At 37.8% G+C, this 16058-nt stretch overlaps 1 protein-coding gene across 2 annotated transcripts in view; it reads right to left on the bottom strand.

The window, feature by feature from the left end:
* Positions 1-16058, bottom strand: part of NCKAP1 (NCK associated protein 1) — a 62647-nt gene that overhangs the window by 7607 nt on the left and 38982 nt on the right. For both annotated transcript variants that reach the window (XM_082056783.1, XM_082056782.1), the window contains exons 18-28: positions 15445-15564; positions 14994-15133; positions 13643-13774; positions 12281-12499; positions 11820-11950; positions 11433-11530; positions 6920-7013; positions 6203-6285; positions 5655-5735; positions 2341-2434; positions 868-984 (exon numbers count right to left, since the gene is read on the bottom strand). In XM_082056783.1, coding sequence (XP_081912909.1) covers positions 868-984; positions 2341-2434; positions 5655-5735; positions 6203-6285; positions 6920-7013; positions 11433-11530; positions 11820-11950; positions 12281-12499; positions 13643-13774; positions 14994-15133; positions 15445-15564 — 1309 coding nt within the window. The remainder of the gene's footprint in view (positions 1-867; positions 985-2340; positions 2435-5654; positions 5736-6202; positions 6286-6919; positions 7014-11432; positions 11531-11819; positions 11951-12280; positions 12500-13642; positions 13775-14993; positions 15134-15444; positions 15565-16058) is intronic.

Here is a 16058-nt window from a genome sequence, read left to right on the forward strand (position 1 = left end):
TACTACACTAAGTGATAAAGACAGCTTTAAGAATTTTTGGTCTTGTCTTCGTACTTCGAATTTTCCTAAATCAGTTTAGGCATTCTTTGTGAGTTTAATTTTGACAAGATTTAAAATAATGCTGCTTTTAAAACAAAGACCAGAAAAAACATGTTGTACCCAGTAAATGGATGCAGAATAAACATGGTCTTTTATGTGAGCCATGCTACACATCACAAAGGAAATAGCCTGAACAGCTGAAAGGTGACTTTTGTGTGTGTTGGAACAGTTTTGTCAGTCTTTTTTTCTTCAACTTAATTTTGTCTGAAAGAGAACTCTTTCTTTTTTGTGGATTACATGCAAAGAATTTCCTTGAGGCAAAGCTTTTTAAGTAAAAAAGCTGAACTACTGCATAGGATATAATGCTGTTCACAGCTTACACCTTCCAGATTATTTTTTCAAAATTTTATGCTTAGTAATATAAACAGCATATTAAATATAGAAAAGACACCTTGTATGACTGGCCCGAAGCCAATGTAAAGATTACTAAAACATCTATACTATTACAGAGTAAGTCTCACACTAATCAATGTAGAATGTATGCTCTGGCAATTCTACATATTAGGACGAGACTGCCCCCTACAGTATTGGAACTGTTCTTAAAATCTCAAGCGGAAGACTTATTTTTCATAGAAAGTTATCTCAAACAAGAGTTAAGTAAATGCTTTTTAAAGTAACTTTCAGAAGAACTCTCCTGTATCAGAGCAAACTGATTTTTAAATTTTGTTCACTACAAAATATAAGTAAATATGTAAACCAAAAATATTCAAGAAACTACCAGGACTATTATGAAGAAAGCTCTCACAACAAATATTGAGCTGATGTTACCTTCAATGGCGGGGCTGTACTGAGACATCACGTTACTAGCCAAAGTCGGCAAGGAGACTGCCACGAACACCATGAGAAGGCAAGCGATTTTATATTCTTCTTCTGGACTAATGTTTTCTACAAACAAAAACAATAAAGTTCTTTAATTAAAGAATTAATCTTAAAGTATTTCCTTTCAACCGCAGGTAGTTTAGAACGTAAAACATCTCGTGTCTTGTCCTCTCCCTTCGGTAAGTGAGCAGAAGGGGATGTGCACCCACCCCAATTCACACTAAAACCTTGTGTTTTCACAAACAGCAGCATCACCACACATAAGCATAAGACTAGTTTAAAAAAGTCAACAGTTGGTGAAATACAGTACTTCTGTCTGTACAAACTGAATCACTAAAAGCAAAATACTTCAAACTGCAAAGGTAGGAATCAAAATACAAGATCCTAACCAACCATGAAAAAATACAGAAATTCTGTCTTGTGCACTCAGCTTAAACATTTCACAGCTGCTCCACAAAGAAAATAACCCATTTTAAAATGTCATTTCAGATACTAGCTATCTTCCACAGATATACTTACGTATATTATACATATAATTTATATAAAACAAAGACACTTTTTTTTAAGGTACACAAAGAAACTGTGCTTGACACTTACGCTTAAATATTAAAATGCCCCCTTGAAATTACCTGTATTTTCCCCTCCCAAAATAACTACTATTAAAGCAAGAAAAAACAACTTAGGCAGCATTTAAAATATTCATGATCTGATAAGAACTATCCGTTACATAAAGGGGGAAAAAAAGGCAATAAAGTGCTCAGTTAGGAAGACAGGGAGAAAAGCTCAAGACCGTCATAAAAGTACTTAGAAGTCTTAATTCATGCCTTTGAACCTGCCAGAGTAAACCAAACTGAAAAGCTTAGACCATGGTGCTCAAAGCAAATAAGAGGAAGTACCATGTATGTCAGAACATTAACATGTTTATTTTCCCTTGTCGGCTCCATGTTTACACTTGTATAACACACAGGTAACACAATGCTGTAAAACTCATGAAGTGCATTTCAGCTCCATGACACAGATTTGTTAGAGATCTGTACAACACAACTCACCGTGTCCGCAGTTGTTCACAACAGAGTCCTATGTTCATTGTCCTTAAATTACAGCAGTTTTCACCATTAGTTATTAAAGTCCTTCAACATCTACTCATTATTCTTTTCCAGGCCAACAAGTCAATTCACATGCGGTTGAAAAGATTCTCAAGCTAACACATCAGTAGACAGCAGGCACAAATGATTTATCTTCTTATGCCATTTATGGAGTTCATCAAAGGAATACAAAGGACCGAAAATATAAATCTTCCTCCCAGCACTTTAAACAGTTCCCTGCCTGGGTGCATTTATTTTTCGTCTCCCTCCTCCCGCCAGATTGTTTTGTTGTGGTTTTTTTTTTTACATTTACTGCTTTTAATTTGTAACTTCTTACCTGATTTTTGGGAAGACAGTGCTACGACCAAGGCAGGATCAATCTCACAAGGCAATCCAGCAGCTGATGACAGTTCATATACATTCATTGCCACCTGAGGACCAGAAGGAAGATAATTACAAAAAAAGAACACTGAATGTTTTTTGTGTACATGATGAAGCACAGTTTTGCTGCCATGTTTAAAGTGTTCTTATTAGAGTTTGAGGCACTAAGGAATTTCAAACTTGGCTAAAAGAATATGAAGAGACTCTGGATTTTTGTTTGTTTCTAGCCTACACTCAACAGCTGGGTCAGTACTTTATGTGCTAGATTGTAATTTCTTTTTGTCAAGCCAAACAAAGCTTGTACACTTTTCTACATTACCTCCAAAGCAAACATCCCAACATCCAATTAGCCATTTCCACATCTTTCTTCACTGTTCAAAAGAAACTAAGAGATTTTCTCTACCAGATCTAAAGTATGAGCTAACATCTGCAAATACAGGGTTTTTTATACAAAAGCCAAAATTCACAATCTTGTGAAATATTAGAGTAAGGCAGAAATCTTAAAATATTCAAATTTGGTACAGATTCAGCATCCAGTGATTCCAAGTGCCAAGAATTAGGCTCTAGGTGGCCCAAATACACAGAGGAACTAAGAACACCTTGAAATGTATTCAATTTTCCAGGCAGTACCTTTGTTGCCATTAAAAAATGTTCACCACAGTTCTTCACTCTTTCCCCAGTTTACATTTTGGATAACGTATCTGAAGCTCAAGTTCAGATGAATCTCTACAACAGCAGGTCTATACCAAACACAAAGGACGACAGGAAATGCTAGCAATGTGTCTTACTGCCATCAATATTCAAGAAGTTTTACACTTTGCCCACAAATTCTCACCTACAGTGGGTCAGCTGCATGTAGGGGATATTGTGCAGACTATCCTTATTCCTGTGCTCCAGCCTGGCTAACCGAGGGCAAGTGCTGATATGAAACATATAGAAAGTAGTTTGCAGAGTGCTATATGTCAGCAGGACACACGGTATTAGATCAACTACAGTCCTACATTAAAAGAATTACAGAGCATCTGATGGGAGCTGGTTCACAACAAACCGATTAAGGAGTAACCAGTGGAATAAATGCAAGCCTGTTTCTAAAAGCCTGTATAGACTTCCCAACAATTTAATATAAAAAAATCACCAAAAATGAGAACAAATCCCCACTTTGTCAGTAACGCCAAATCATAAGTTTCAGAGATACTAAAATAAAAATAACATTTCATAACAAGTATTTATTTCATCAACAGCTTTAATGCTATTTATGCTTTGCTTGGTATATTCAGTACAGAGGAAATTACTATGTTATTATATCCTAAAATATGTCCAGTGGGGCAACAGTCCCAACTCATTATACAAAGCCTTGTAAATATCTGTCTGTCAACATGGCTTCATTTAAGAAAAAAAAAAAGTCTGCCTTATTGTCCCCAAAGAAGCCTTTTTTGCTTCCAATTGCACTGCTGTATGTGACAAGGCCAGGAGAAAGCTCAGACAATGAGCTGCTGGTTGTCCCCAGGGCTTAATTGTTAGTGAGCTCACAGCACAGCTCTGGCCCTTCCAACAAGCTGCTTTCAAGACAAAGCTCTGGCAGAGCTGTGGGGCAGCACATGTCAGAGTTCCCGGTATTCCCAGAAGGCACTATGGACAAGACTACACAGGTTTGACTCCTTGTCCATGCACAGTCCACCAACATTATCCAGGAAGCTGTGTACTCTTGAACAAGCCTACAGGGCATCACGCCACACCATGTGTTGTGACATCTCTGGTTGGTGTCACACAAACACCAGCATGTTCGGCTGTACCACAGCGCGTACAATTTATTGCAGACACTTAGAACTAGTTTAAAAAAAAACACACATCAGGTATATTTAGGAATCACAGCAGAACTACAGCACACCCAGAGAAGACCAACTGCAAAATACTATGTGAAGCAGAGGCAACTAGGTGGTGCTACATAAGCCCAAGAACAGTCCTCAGCATGGTTTTATTTAACAGTAAATAGCTTTTTATTTGCTATACAATTGTGCTGGTATGACTGAAAATGAGTTAATTTTCTTCATGCAGTTAGAAACCTTTCTTTTTCATAGCTAGCACGGTCATTATTTGGACTTAGTTTGAGAACAAGAGAGAACACCCCAGCACAGAGTCAATGTTTTTAATTGCTCTGGTCTGAGAGCCAAGGACATTCTGAGTACTCTGTCCACAGGTGTGAGGCAGCGAGAAAGGAGGGCAGAGATGGGGCAGAGCTTGACTGACAGCCAGACTGAACAATGAGAGTATTTAATCCCATTAGCGTCATGCTTCATATTTAAGGAGAGTCAGGATCTTCCAGTCTCTCAGGCATTTTTCGCTCTTGTGTAATTTTGCTTTGCTCTTTTTGTCGGAGCCAGGTGAGTTTTGTTCAGTACGTTTAATTGGGCTTTTTGCCATTTTGCAGAGGCCTCTGGGCTTTTCTGCCTTTTTACTCTCTTTTCTCTCTTTGGGATCAGCTGTTCGGGACCAGGGTGCTGCTTCCTGGGACTGGCTCCTTAGTGTGGATGGAGTTCATGAGGAATTGCATTGAGTATCTTTTATTTCTATTTTATGTATATATTTACTAGTAGTGTATTAGTATTTTGTTGTTTTATTAAACTGTGTTTATCTCAATCCAAGTTTCTCCCTTCCCTTTCAATTTTCTCCCACCGGGGAGGGGGGAAGGAGGGGAGGGGGAGAGTGAGTGGCTGTCATGGTTGTATTGCTAGCTTGGGTTAGACCACAACACCAGTTATTCCAGTGACTGCAAATTACTCCAGTAACCTCCAGAATTGATCCAGTAACCTCCGGAATTACTCCAGTAACTTCCAACAGAGAAGCAGCAAATACTCTGCTTCCTCCTGTCTGCTGCCACACATCAGTTCAGTGATGTCTTTAGAAATCCATTGAAATATTAAAAATGATTTGGCATCTTAATATTCTTCCCTTTATCGCTAGTCATGTTTTAACACTCGATAAATTTTGCTCTTAATTCTTTCCATTAAAGTTCTCAAATGCAATTACAAGTGCTTATCCTATTAGATGTGGTATGGGGTTCTGTTTTTGTTTTTGTTGTTGTTTTGTTTTGTTTTCCTTTTTCTTCTACCCCTGCTTCCCGAACATCAGGAGGCTGCAGATGCACAACTACTTCGCTCTTTGGAGAAAAAAAGAGGTGTTCTTTGTTTCTGGATTATTCCCACTAAGCATGAAAGTCTTGCCCCTTACATATTTTCAGTAAGCTATATCAGCCTTTGGGCCAAACATTACCTTCATGTCAGTCTCTCTTGGAATGTGATCTTTGAAGTCCTCGATGGAACTTACAAGGAAAGGAATGTGGTAGGATAAGACCTAAGAGACACAAACACATACAAAATGAAAAAAAAATAACTTCCCATGTTAATGATCAATTAGACACTGCCATTATTTTAGTGGACTTATTATTTGATTTTTTATTTTACGCATATGAATCTGTTTGTAGATTTAAGACATTAAAGTCTAATAAAACAAAATCAAATTGTTAGCAAACAAAGTGAAATGAAAGCTTTTAAAATGTACTAAACACAGAAAACATTGAGAGGCACGCTCAAACTAAAACCTGTATGTTTTAACATAACATTTCTCTGAACAGTACTTAAAAAGTAGATTTCCCCCACCCCCAGCTTGCAATTAAAAATTCAGTTATGACTGAATGTTGCCATTTTACCCACGACCTTTTAAGAGGTAGCATTTCTAAATAGTGAAGCTTCAAATACCTTTTCATTCCATTAAATTAAATACAACGACAATAATTCAGAAGATATTAAGTTATTTCTTACATCTCTAAGTGCTTCCTGTGCCAATGACCGAAAAGACAAGATAACACCAATAATCGTCATTCTCTTCAAAACACTGTCAACAGCTGAAGAGAAAGTAGAACAACAGTGAACAAGAACCTGTTGATGTTTACAAGCTCAGCTCTTCAAAAAAGACAAGTAAAACATTTAACAAAATACTGAAAAACAAGGTACTGAAACAATGGCATTCCTTAAAAGAGCCAAAATAAGCAGTGCTTAAGTCAGCTTTTATATCTAAGCTGACAATGGGATTCTCAGTAGAAGATGTATCCTGTTTACCACTTCATGGAATGACCCTGTTACACACAGCTCACAATACTGGATGCTACCCATAGTTCTGTGTTTTCTTGAGGCCAAAAGTATCTCTTTCTAGTATTTATTTTTGTTAAAAATAAACCCTCATGTTAATTATATCTAAATACTCTTCCAAAGAACACAATAATTTACATTGTGATGGAATCAAATCAGAAATGTGTGTCAAAAAAGCCTACATTTTCTCTTCTATAGCTACATACCCAGTTGGCAGTTTACTGTTGTTATAGCTATGTGCTGTCATCCCTGAATGCATCAGTTTACACAAGCTCACGTACATTTTGCTACTTCTGTATACTTAATACAGAGAAATTAATTTTTCCTATTTCAAATATAAAGATTAAAAAACAATTCTATATGTTTAGTAGGACCTTGCTAGTTACCCACATGATAATCTTTTAAAGAGTGCTGCCATCTGGTCTGGCTTGTCAAAGCTGGTCCTCATTTGTGTCAGAACTTCAACGTTCTCCACCACAAGTTTCTAAAAAGAAGCAAGGATTCAGGTCAGCTATAGATTTCAGTATGTTAAAGGATAAATGCATGCTTTGGGATATTTCACTCTGGCAGAGGAAATGAAACTCATGGAATACAGATGTACCCACTGTGTTCTTAATGGCACTACAATATCAGTATTATTATCAGGCACTACCCTACACAAAAATAAGCTCTGAATCAAAAAGCAGAGGATCGGACACCCCTTGGAACACGATTTTTATATTCAGCCATGCGTGCAGCTTCTTAAAACAAGGGAAGGAAACTCAGCAAACCACAGAATCACAGAATGTCAGGGATTGGAAGGGACCTCAAAAGATCATCCAGTCCAATCCCCCTGCCGGAGCAGGAACACCCAGATGAGGTTACACAGGAAGGCATCCAGGCAGGTTTTGAATGTCTCCAGAGTAGGAGACTCCACAACCTCACTGGGCAGCCTGTTCCAGTGTTCTGTCCACTGGACTCTCAACTCGCTCCTCATCCGTGCCTGGACAATACTCAATACATTGTAGTTGCTCTCTCACATAAAGAGCAACTCCACCACCACGCCTGGCTGGCCTGTCTTTCCTGAGAAGGAATAGCCATCCATGACCACATTCCAGTCACGTGAGCTGCCCCACCGTGTCTCCGTAATTGCCACTAGGTCATAATCTCCTGCCCTAACACAGGTTTCTAACTCCTCCTGCTTATTTCCCATGCTGCCCGCATTGGTGTACAGGCATTTCAGAGAGCGAGCTGAGCACACTGATTTCACCCCAGGGGTATGGGAGGCCTCCCAGCCTTCATGATCTCTAGAGTGATGCCCTACTGATGCAAGCCAGGCTACAACCCCATCCCCCTTCGAGTCTAGTTTAAAGCTCTCCAAATGAGCCCTGCTAATTCCTGTTCCAGCATCAAACCCGAACAATAGCTCCTCATGCTATTCAGCTTTTTGTAAGAAAAGGCTACATGTATCAATATAAATGAAGATTCACTAAATAATCCATTATTTTGTGTTGCTCCTCTCACCAGGTACACTGTAAAGCTTAGATATTTTATGTTGGTAAAATTTAGAAAAGGAATGAAGAGTGTAAGAGTTAGATTGTTAAACCTCAGTGCAGTTTACTTGAAATTTTCTTCATTACAATATAGAATAAAAACAAAGACATCCATTAAAGTTCCAACACCTTAGCCTGAAGCAGTTAAACTCAAGTTCAATATTTTTCAGTCAGTTTGACCAAAGGAAAAGAAAATGTATCTCTGTTTCTAATTTGTAACAGCTCTCACGTAATAGCTTCCCTGCAATCATTCCCGAAACACGTAACAGATTTAAATTATAGAGATTGCATAATCACAACTGTAAAATGTCAGATCCTAAATGGGTTTCTTGCTAGCTGAGGAACTCACATTGTGCCAAGTGGTATTTTTAAATGCTTTTCAAGCAAGAAATAGGTACTTCATTTTTACAGTTTGTATCCCAAGTGCTCTGATTCAGAAAAGGAAAATTTTATTATCTCTCTTTATGTAGAGGAAAACCAGCAGCTAAGAAAATTTAGATCTCTTGTGTGCTTCTGAACATCAAATGAAGAAAGTGCCTTCTTTTAAAGACTTCATGCTTTGATATTAAACATTATTAAGACAGAGAAGAACTAAAAGATGGATAAATAAAACAAGATATTCTGAACTGAGGGTGGTCTTCCAAAGCGATTATTAACAGTTTTATTTTTCAAGTGTATTTATTCCAATCTACCTTAATTTCAAGGCAGCACACAGAAAAGGAGCAATGAGGAGGGAGCAGTAAGAATCACTGTTCATCAAACATGTAGGCCACTATAAGCCTGGAACATAATTTAAGATATATCAAATGGAATGTAAGAAGAGACATACCTGCAAGAACCTACTGCTAAGGATCCAAGAACATTTGACTTTTGACAGTTCTACTAACTGCTTTAATAGTTTTATTTCACTTCAACCCACACTGAAAACAGGGCAAAACATGTCAACTGGCAAGCAGGGAAATTAAATTTTGGAGTAAATATTCCTGTGACCACAGTAGCAGGAAAAAACAACACAATTTAAACTATGATGCTGCTATGAAATAAACGGTGGTCTCTGTTTACTCCCACCTCCTACTCATGTAGCCTGTGCAAAGCAGATCTGCCCAACAGCTCAGACCTCTCAGGTTCAATTACACTGTGCCATTGTTGTGCTGTTTCCATAACCTCCAGTCTTATCCATAATCCACCCAGTCCTCCCACTTACATTCTTCTTATCTTCAGTGAGAAGCAAGGAAAGAAATAAGCCATACAAGAAGTAACAAACTAACCACTTCCAAGAATGTGTGCACAGGGACATACAAGATGCATTTCTAAGCTGAAAGCCAAAGCAAGACTGGTTTGCACTGAAATTGAGATGGGCAATTTAAAACCAACTGATATATCAGAACTTGGCAGATGTGTGACATTTAAATTTCAATCCCTCAAAGCTCTCCAGAATACAAGATTGAAGGCAATAGCCCACGCACATTGTTATTGAGTCAAGCTTTCAACTTGACAAAAAAATAACCAGCATGTTGGTTTAAGATTTAAAAGGAACTGGCTGGAATACAGTTCAAATAGTTACAGAAATGAGGCAAACTTCCCTTCCTTGTCCCAGTCTAAAGCTTCAGATATAAACCCAACACCTGGTCCCACTGCGGGAAGCAAAGCAAGCATGTTGAACCCTACTCTTAATAAATTCCCCATTCTATCCTCCTGTTGCTTCCTTCCCCCAAACACAGATGTTTCTCAGTGCTCTCTTGCTAAGCCAACTGCACGTCAGCCAGAGAGATGAACATTTTATTACATGATTTTTTTCTTCCAAGTATGTGGTCATGTGCATGTGGATCTACATTATGTTCTGCTTATCCTCTGTAGTACCACAAAACAACAAATCTCAGAGACAATTTAAAGTTGCTTTTTTAAAAAAATACACAGAGCTACAATATCAATCATGCTGATTTTGAGGAAGTATGGCAACCCTGCGCTAAGTGGACAAATACAGCAGCGACAAATAAACATCTGCCCAACGGCTTTGTGTTTGACTTGCAACATAACAGACGTCACTTTGTGCCTAGCCAGGAGTTAAAGAATTTATCCTTAAAATCATTGTGTTCTCACCCGGAAAGTCTCCACATAAAACTCAGAAATTTGAACGGACATAAGAAATCCATGATCCTGCCTGGCTTGTCACTGAGGCCAGGGCTGCTGTGGCAGCTGGAGAAGCACAAGCAGCCCCTCTCCTTGAGCTGTCACATTGAATAAAAGGTTTCTGATCTTTTTGGGCATCATATAATATATCCTAGCTACTCTGCAGCACTGAAATCCACAATGTTTACAGAGAGAACATGATCTTTGAAAGTGTAACATGGTCTATATTAAAAAGACACACTTTTAAAGGCCTTGTATGCTAATAAATTGTTGTTGAAATAAAAAAATGGAAGTTCCTTAGATTGCTGAAGTATTCGTGTGCATTTCTAAAAACACAGCATGCCTGAATAGTTACCAAAAGTCCTTATTGTAATTAGTGGTTAAACAAATTGAAGATGGTAAGATGTAATAACAACTTAAAATTAAATTTGGAAATGACATTAAAAGAGTAAGTCATATGAAAAGCAAATATATGCCCATTAGTGGTATTTTAATAGTATGACTATCCTGGTAAAGTAGTACACATTATTGAAGTTATTAAAACCTCTTTTTCCATAAAGTTAATTACATAGGCACCAAGTGCTTTCCCTGTCATTGTTCCTTGTTTTGAATATACGTGCAACTAGTTTCCTTGACATACCCATATTTCCAATTCTTTTTCATGGCACCAACTTTATAGTTTGTGTTGCTGTAGGTCTCCAGTTTTTTTATCAGAATACAGACATTTATAATAAATGGATACTGTTAAGCCAGAGGGAAAGGTATGTCTAAAACTAACAAAGGAAAACTAACAAAAAAGGCCCAAAGTCTCCCATCCATGTAAACTGAACAACAGATGCTAACACACATGGTAAAGAAAGTAGGTCCTTGTAAATGACTGAGATACATTTGAGATTTCATGCTAAGTTTTGACAGTCAACAGACTTAGGTAAGCAGTTCACAAGCACCTGGAGATTTCGAAAAACATTTCTCTTCCCATTGATGATAAAAAAAGACTTGACTCCTAACTGAGGGTATCTAATATAGAAACCAACAGAGCCTGAGTAAAGTCCTGCCCATTCAGCTGCTGAATAATGTGGGATACACACGTACCACATGTGCAAATGTACTACAAAATAAAAGTGAAATTCACAGCTTTATCAGTGTGTTTGATGCAGTCATTTCAAAAAGACGGCATGCAGAAGCACAGCTAGCAGACAGAAAACCACCCGCCTGCCCACCCACCAGTTTCCCCAGGTTACCTTGAGCTCAGCAACCTGTGAAGAAATGTGCCACATCAGACTTTCACTTAGGAACTTCATGCCGTACGGTCCCAGAAGTTCGGAAAGGGCTCTCATTTCTGAGAAAGAAAACAAACTGCTCTACCTCAAACATTCCTTCTTCAGTTATTTGATGCTCACCATGTATCTAGCAATAGTGTTTTATCGCAACAGAACTGCAGCAGTTCTGTTGTTCACCCCATCGTGACCAAAAACAGGAAAACTGAGCTCTCAAGACACAGAGGCAGCATGAACAAAAAGTACTTAAAAACCACTGAAGGTTAACAAATGCTGTCTATAATAAAATGCTCTAAGAGTTGCTGTTACTCCTGTCCCTCACAAACATTCAGTAGAAATATCAAGGTTTACCTGATATGTCAGAGTATTCCTCAGCATTAAATGTCAATTCATTTTCTGTAGGCAAATTCACAAATGCCTTCATGGCTGGAAAATAGGCTATGTGACCATTGCTGACTTGTCGTAGCAAAGTTTCCAAATACCTTATCAGAAAGGGAAAAGGTTTTACATTAAAATATACATGTTCACAGATACTCCATACAGATGCAAGTATACTTGTATGACAACGGACAGCAAAGCCTATAGGCTAAAGTTCTAATTTCATAGTTCAACTGATATCTGTATCTTAACACTACATCTCCCTTATAAGGAGAATTTCACAAAAGGCAAACTTTAAAGTGCTTTTAACATGTATTGGGAGAAGTGAACTTCTGAAACTCAAGAAAATTCTAAACAACTCCACTTCTCCAATTCTAGATTTTTAATTAAATAAAAATAATATTAAACTTGTAATTGTTCATACAATTACTTACCAATTTGTGTACAGACTGGTAATGGTTGGCTCACCATGACTATCTAAATGCTGGGTTTGTTGAAGCAGAACATTGTTAAATACTCGTGTAATGTCGATCTGTACATAATTTTCTATTGACTGGAGAACTGTCATATAGGCTCTTACACTGGTTAACAGCTCTGAAGGCTTTGCAATTTCTTGTGTTGCTTGATTATACATAGTCATTCCAACAATCGACCTTTTAGAAAAAAAATGGAAACAAATAAATTTCATTTGTTAGTAAAATTAAACAAAGATGCATCTATACAAATAATTTTAGATTCAAAGCTTTTATTCAAATACTTCTCCAATCTGCAAATATAATATAAAACTCTACTCAACGCACAGACTATACCAGCACTTTTAAAAATAGTTCTAGATGTCAAAGGCAATTGTATTCACTTAAATACACTTAAATATCTGAAAAATAATTCTAAATTGAACACTTATTCTCTTTGGCTAACTAGTCTTGTTTCTTTCACAAGGCAAAAAAAAAGGAAAGCAGACTCTGAAGGCCACCTGCCTGTGGCTTCAGTCCCAATCCACAAGCCAACCCCCACTCCCCCAAATTAAGAAAAAGTAAATATGACCTGCACTGGTCTAGGTTCATAAACCTGAAGATTACAGCTGACTTCTTATAAAGCCATGAAGTTATCTTTACTTTTATGCCACCTGATCTTATTTTAAAGATGGGAGACTCCAGAGACCTAATATTATGTCTTGAGGAGTAGCAGCTTTATTAAGTCTTTATACCTTGTACGGAATATATAATTAGCAATCTTTGGCATGAAATACAACCAGGATAGCTGGCTCTTTAAATATTAAGTCCTCCCCAGAAGTTGCCTATTTCTGTAAACAACAATGGGAAGATCAAGGTAGGAAGAGACAGGAATATCAAGCAGCAATACTTTTTCTTCTAAGAAAAAAATTAAAATATCTTCTCAGTTGGCTTTGTCAGGTCTTGAATTCCACTTTTTAGATTTTCCTTTCAGCAAGCCAGTAAACTCAAACACTTGAAACAATCCAGCACTGTGCAAAAGAATGGCGGGAAGACAGTCTTTATACATGTGTAAAAACAGGCATCAACAACTCCTATAAAATATACAGGACTAGGAATGCAGAATCAGGCTATTGTACAGGTGATATTAATTTCCAATATATTTTGTTTTAAAGAGAAACTAACACTTGTGTGTGTCTGCACATATAACTCAACTGTCTTTTCAGTTTTGCAATCCATCCTTCTAAAAACTAGTTTTCTGTATTAGGTATACAATAATTCCAATGTCAAATAACAAAGACTTATGTGGTATATGAATACATTTATCTTTACAACATTTCTTACTTGGTAAAGCGGATTTCCAGGTGAGACGTTAAATATTCTCTTGGGGTAAACGTGTGTTCCCAAACCACCATGTTCGGTACATAATTGATTGAGAAGCAGAGCTCAGAAAGTGCAGTGTGCAGTTTGTCCAGGCTTTAAGAACAGGCAACAAGAAATCAAGAAAATTATTTAATGTAGCATAAGTATGTATTATAATGGAAAGCACATGCCGAAAGGAAGACATCTCAAGAGCAAGTGCAGCTCTAACTCTTCTTATCTTTTTTCTGCTTTGAGACACTGTTCTAGCTTTTTTTAAAAAAAGTATTTTGGGTAAGAACATTTCCTACAACTGTACACTGATCTGCATCACACACAGCGATGCGAGAGATATGCATATTTTTATGTGTATATATATTTTATTTTTCCCTTCAAAAAGAAGACTCTGTCAAGGTGGTTCTTCCCTAACTGAACTAAGCAACACAAACAACCAATACTAAAAAGCAACACTACTAACCGATACTAAAAACCTAAAATATTGGGGGAGGGAATCTTGAGCTACAACTAAGTTCTTTTCCCTCAACTTCCCTAATCTTGTCTCTGATGTCTGCTGTTGCAACTGTAGCAAAACCACTTCCCTTTCAGCAATGAGTGCTTATGCACTCCCAGCCACGACACTAAACATTTATTATTTCCTTTTCTTAGCTTCCTTCCTCTTCATACTTTTATGACTCTACCATCTTGTCCTCCAATCTCTCCTAAAAATTATCTTCTACCTTTTCCTTCCCTATCATCTTTTACACTTAAACTGTATTTATTAACCTTTCTCTCTTAGCTCTTTCAGGTCTGGTGTGTTAGTTTTTTTGTGGTGGTGCTGTTTTTAATTGATTTGCTGACCCTTTCAATTTTTCTATAGTAACTAACAAGGAAACCTTCCCCAGCCAGTACTGCAGCCTCAACTGCATCCCAGGGGCTGAAGGCAGCAAGGAGCCTTTTGGCAGCAAGAACTCCCAGCCCAGCCTGTACTTTGGCCAGTTAACACGAAAGCAAGGCAGAATTCACCCACTCCTTGGAATCGCACTTCTGTAACGATTTAATACGACTATACAGCAAACCCACCTACAGCACAGCGATCCTTTCTGCTCAGGAAAGGGAACAGCCAAAGGGATAAATTCAAGAGATACACATTCCGATAACTGTTCATAACAGAATTCAGTCTCCATACAAACTACAGAAGCATCATACGCTCACAAACTACAAAGCTGTATTTACAGTCAAACTTACTTGAGTAAATTAAGCAAGAAGCATTCAATATGTCAAACACACATGTTTTGACTTAGGACTCAAGGTGAAAGGAACAGAAGAGGCGGCTTACTTTGTCACAACCAATCTGTTTTTCCTCATGCTTTCTACTCCTGGTTTCTCCCTTTCAGGTTCTCCTTTCTTTCCAGTCTGTTTTTTTGACTTTTTGTTCACTGCTTGACTGATGGTTTTGGCACAGTGCTTTGGCAGCAACTAGTAAATGAAAAGAAATAGCCCATCCAAATTAAAATCCAACTTTTCAGCAGCCATGACATACAAACTAAGCTTACGGTCCCATGCAGACTTCAAACAAGTAACATGTTCTTTTGACTACTAACTACAAAATTCAAATATTAAAAAGTCTTCCTCAAATCACCTTCCATTTTACAAACAGAAAAATCTTCCCCAAAACAGAGCGGGGGACAGGGGGGAAAGAGGCAAACAGGAAATAGAACCATAAAGTTCAGAAAGTTGAACAGAGAAAAATCTCAAAGGAGAATTAAAATAGACACAACCACACTCACCTGATCACTCAGTGTACACTGTTCTGTGCAAATGTCTGTGATAAGGTTTCGAGCTTGCTTAGCCATTTCATCCAAGAACATGTTACACAAGGAAAGACTACGATCTCCAATATGATGTCGCTGTTAAAGAAGAAAACAAAGGGAGTGTGATTTTCAGTTTCCCGTTAGTCCTACAATACTCACACAAGACACACCATACTGCAGGTAACAGTCCACTGCATCATGTAACTAGGGTATGAGAAATACTAAATTAATTAGTCCTCAATAATCTCAGCTCCAGGTTTTTTTATTTTTAGAAGCAACTTGAACCATGAAATCTTCAAAGCCACTGACACGGAATTTTATCTACTTTATCATGTCCAGTACTCAAGGTTTCTGTGAATCTCTTCTTCAGTTATTTGTACCAGTACTAAATCTAGAGCAAAAGAGCATGCAACTCCAGCTACAGAGAAAGCAGAATGTTCTTCACAGCACTGGAAAAGTCAATAATGAAGGCCTGCTGCATTAATTTCTGGACTCAGTCCCTTTGTCACTGGATCCGCACAAGCACAGACTGTCTCATTCGAATCTTTCTTTCACCACTGATGTTTACTTCCCAACAGCCACACTACCAC

This window comes from Streptopelia decaocto (assembly GCF_964273445.1).
Source record: "Streptopelia decaocto genome assembly, chromosome: 6".
Taxonomy (NCBI): domain Eukaryota; kingdom Metazoa; phylum Chordata; class Aves; order Columbiformes; family Columbidae; genus Streptopelia; species Streptopelia decaocto.